The 2701-nt window shown below is 39.3% G+C and overlaps 2 protein-coding genes across 4 annotated transcripts in view; one reads left to right on the top strand and one right to left on the bottom strand.

Moving 5' to 3' along the window:
* Positions 1-2701, bottom strand: part of LOC102207765 (katanin p60 subunit A-like 2) — a 384693-nt gene that overhangs the window by 172548 nt on the left and 209444 nt on the right. The gene's annotated exons all lie outside the window — the stretch shown is intronic.
* The window catches only part of epha5 (EPH receptor A5), a 64004-nt gene that overhangs the window by 36228 nt on the left and 25075 nt on the right, over positions 1-2701 (top strand). For all 3 annotated transcript variants that reach the window (XM_013909854.1, XM_005729214.2, XM_013909853.1), the window contains exon 6: positions 2181-2305. In XM_013909854.1, coding sequence (XP_013765308.1) covers positions 2181-2305 — 125 coding nt within the window. The remainder of the gene's footprint in view (positions 1-2180; positions 2306-2701) is intronic.

Below are 2701 nucleotides of genomic sequence, written 5' to 3'. Positions count from 1 at the left end.
GGTGCAAATTACTGACCTCTGTCATCATTTTAAGTGGGGGAACTTGCACAATCGGTGGCTGACTAAATACTTTTTTGCCCCACTGTATGTGCCAAATGACAATACAGAGTACCCAGCCATCTTGGAGTCCCTCGGTGGGGTACTTGAGGGTACTCCCCCTGTGGACTCTGTCGCCTTATTGGGAGACTTCAAAGCTCATGTGGGCAATGACAGTGAGACCTGGAGTGGCGTGATTGGGAGGAACAGGTTTCTGACAAGGATGTCTCCTAGATGCCTCCTGGGTATGGTGTTCCGGGCATGTCCCGCTGTGAGTAGGCCCCGGGGCAGACCCAGGAAATGCTGGAGAGATTATATCTCTCAGCTGGCCTGGGAACGTCTTGGTGTTCCCCCAGACAAGCTGGAGGAGGTGGCTAAAGAGAGGGAGGTCTGGGCTTCTCTGCTGAGGCTGCTTCCACCACGACCCTGCCACAGATAAGTGGAAGAAAATGGAAGGATGGATGGATTATGATTTAGGTAATTTTTTGACTAAATAAAGATTTTAAAGTCATTAAAGGAACATAACCTCTATAATTAGTGTCCTTATTGTTTCTTTGTGAAAAATAATGTTTGACAACATTTTTGATGACCATTTTGAGACAAAATCCCTACTTCAAATCTAAGAATGATTTATATAACCCTAAAAATCACTAGCTTTGGTAAAAGGCTGTACCCTCTTTACAAATCCTTTTCAAAACATTTGATTAAATATAGAATGGAAAACTGCATCCATTTTTGGAGGGTGTAAACTTAGATTTTGGTGTATTGTTACCCATAAAGCTGCTGGGAAAATAAACCCTCTCTCTCATCATTGAATCCAGGCTTTATACCATTTAAGCATTGAGTGTGTGTATGTGTGTGAGTTTCGGTCTCTGGTTTCAGGCTTTTAAGATATTCCAGATAACACTTCTGTGCAACCATCCACTCAAGATACAGTTACTGTGTTTGTAGCGATGATTTATTCTCTGTGGACTTCTGCTGAGGCCATTGAAACCTAAACGGTGTTTAGCATTTGCAGTAGCCACACATTCACATGCACATCCACGCGCATCAACATTCACACACACACAGGCTATAGGGATGTTGCCTGAGGGAGCATTTTGCCTAGTTAAAAGCTCTTTATGTGTCAGAGACTCTCCAATTGTCCCTCTGAGAGATGAACCAATAGATCAGGTTACACCAGGATGGCTTTGCAATTGATGTAAACTTGCAGAACAAAGCTCACTTCAAACCTGAAAGGATAAATGACAGAAAAAAGACATAAATGGAAATATAAGCTTTAAAGAAATACAAAGAAAAGAACGAAATACACAAATATCTTGTGCATAAAAGTGACACATTTATGTCGTTATTTTGTTGTTTGTGTTGATTCTACATTAGAAGAGTTTTACAGTGTATTTCGTAACCTTTAATGTGTGCCAAATTTGGTACACTAGACACTCAAATGTGAAGACTTAAACAGTTGAATTCATATGCTTCTCTGGCAGCACATGCTCAGCCAGCAGCAAGACATAAAGGGATGGTTTAATTAGACACAGGTGCACCTTGTTGCCAAATTGCAAACATGCTTCTGAGGCAGAGCTGCTTGGTAACCAAAAATAACACTTTTTGAGCTGGAGCTTGACAGACAAAAGCAAACAACCTCAGAGAGGAGCCTAAATTCCAAACATGAAACTCATAAGAAAAAACATGGCAAATTATGTCTTTGAAAGAAATCACCAAACAGCAAAGATAGATATCCGTTACTGTGTAAGTTGTTACATGAAAAACCTCTTCCTATTGTCGCCATATTTAAAATCCTCTTTAGGTTTTTTAATCTACAGTTAAATTTTTCATGATTTACAGCAATCACAGCATGCATGACAATTAGTTATGTGCATGTAAACATCAAAGGATGAGGTGTCCTCAAAAGAATGATGTCTTGTGAATGCTGATGGGATCCAGCAGATTTTACAACATTGGCACACTTTGCCACGTGCCTTTGTGCCACTGTTTATTAGAGTTTTATGCCTGTGTTATTTAGTTTTAATAATGTGAAATGCAGTGAGAAGTGCAATGGGTTGCATCATATTTAACTGCTGGATTGTGCTATTTATGTTGATACTTCAAACCGTACTATTTTCTTTGAATCTTTGTTTCTGCAGCACCGTCCCCTGTGAGTGTGGTGAGGAAAGGTCATACAGGGAAGAGCAGCATTGCCCTTTCTTGGGCAGAGCCTGATCGTCCCAACGGCATCATCCTAGAGTATGAGATCAAGTATTTTGAAAAGGTAAAAATCTTTTCACAAAGCTGTGTACCTTTGTCTACTGCCCTTGGGCCAGCTGTGTTTTCCTAGTACCTCCCTGAACCTCTCGTACAGTAGAGGTTTCAGTTTTAAAAGCACTGGTTTTCCAGTTTAGTGTTTTAATGTATACAGTTTTGAACAATATGTACTATGAAATTAAATGTACTATACAACAGAAAACTCATTTGTAGGGCTATTCTTGTTCAAGCTTTTGCTTTTAGTTGTACAATAGATATCATATTGACTTTAGTCCACAGACACACACACATCATATAAACATTTCTGTTGATAAATGTCATTTTCAAAGTACATAGCTAGTGACACTGGTTGTATCTGGCCTTTTTTAAGAGTATATATATATATATATATGTATATGTATAT

The sequence above is a fragment of the Pundamilia nyererei genome, unplaced genomic scaffold, assembly GCF_000239375.1.
Source record: "Pundamilia nyererei isolate P.nyererei 1_Seehausen unplaced genomic scaffold, PunNye1.0 scaffold00032, whole genome shotgun sequence".
NCBI classification, from domain to species: Eukaryota; Metazoa; Chordata; class Actinopteri; order Cichliformes; family Cichlidae; genus Pundamilia; species Pundamilia nyererei.
Note: the sequence above shows the minus strand (reverse complement) of the source record. Positions and strands in the feature narration are given on the sequence as shown.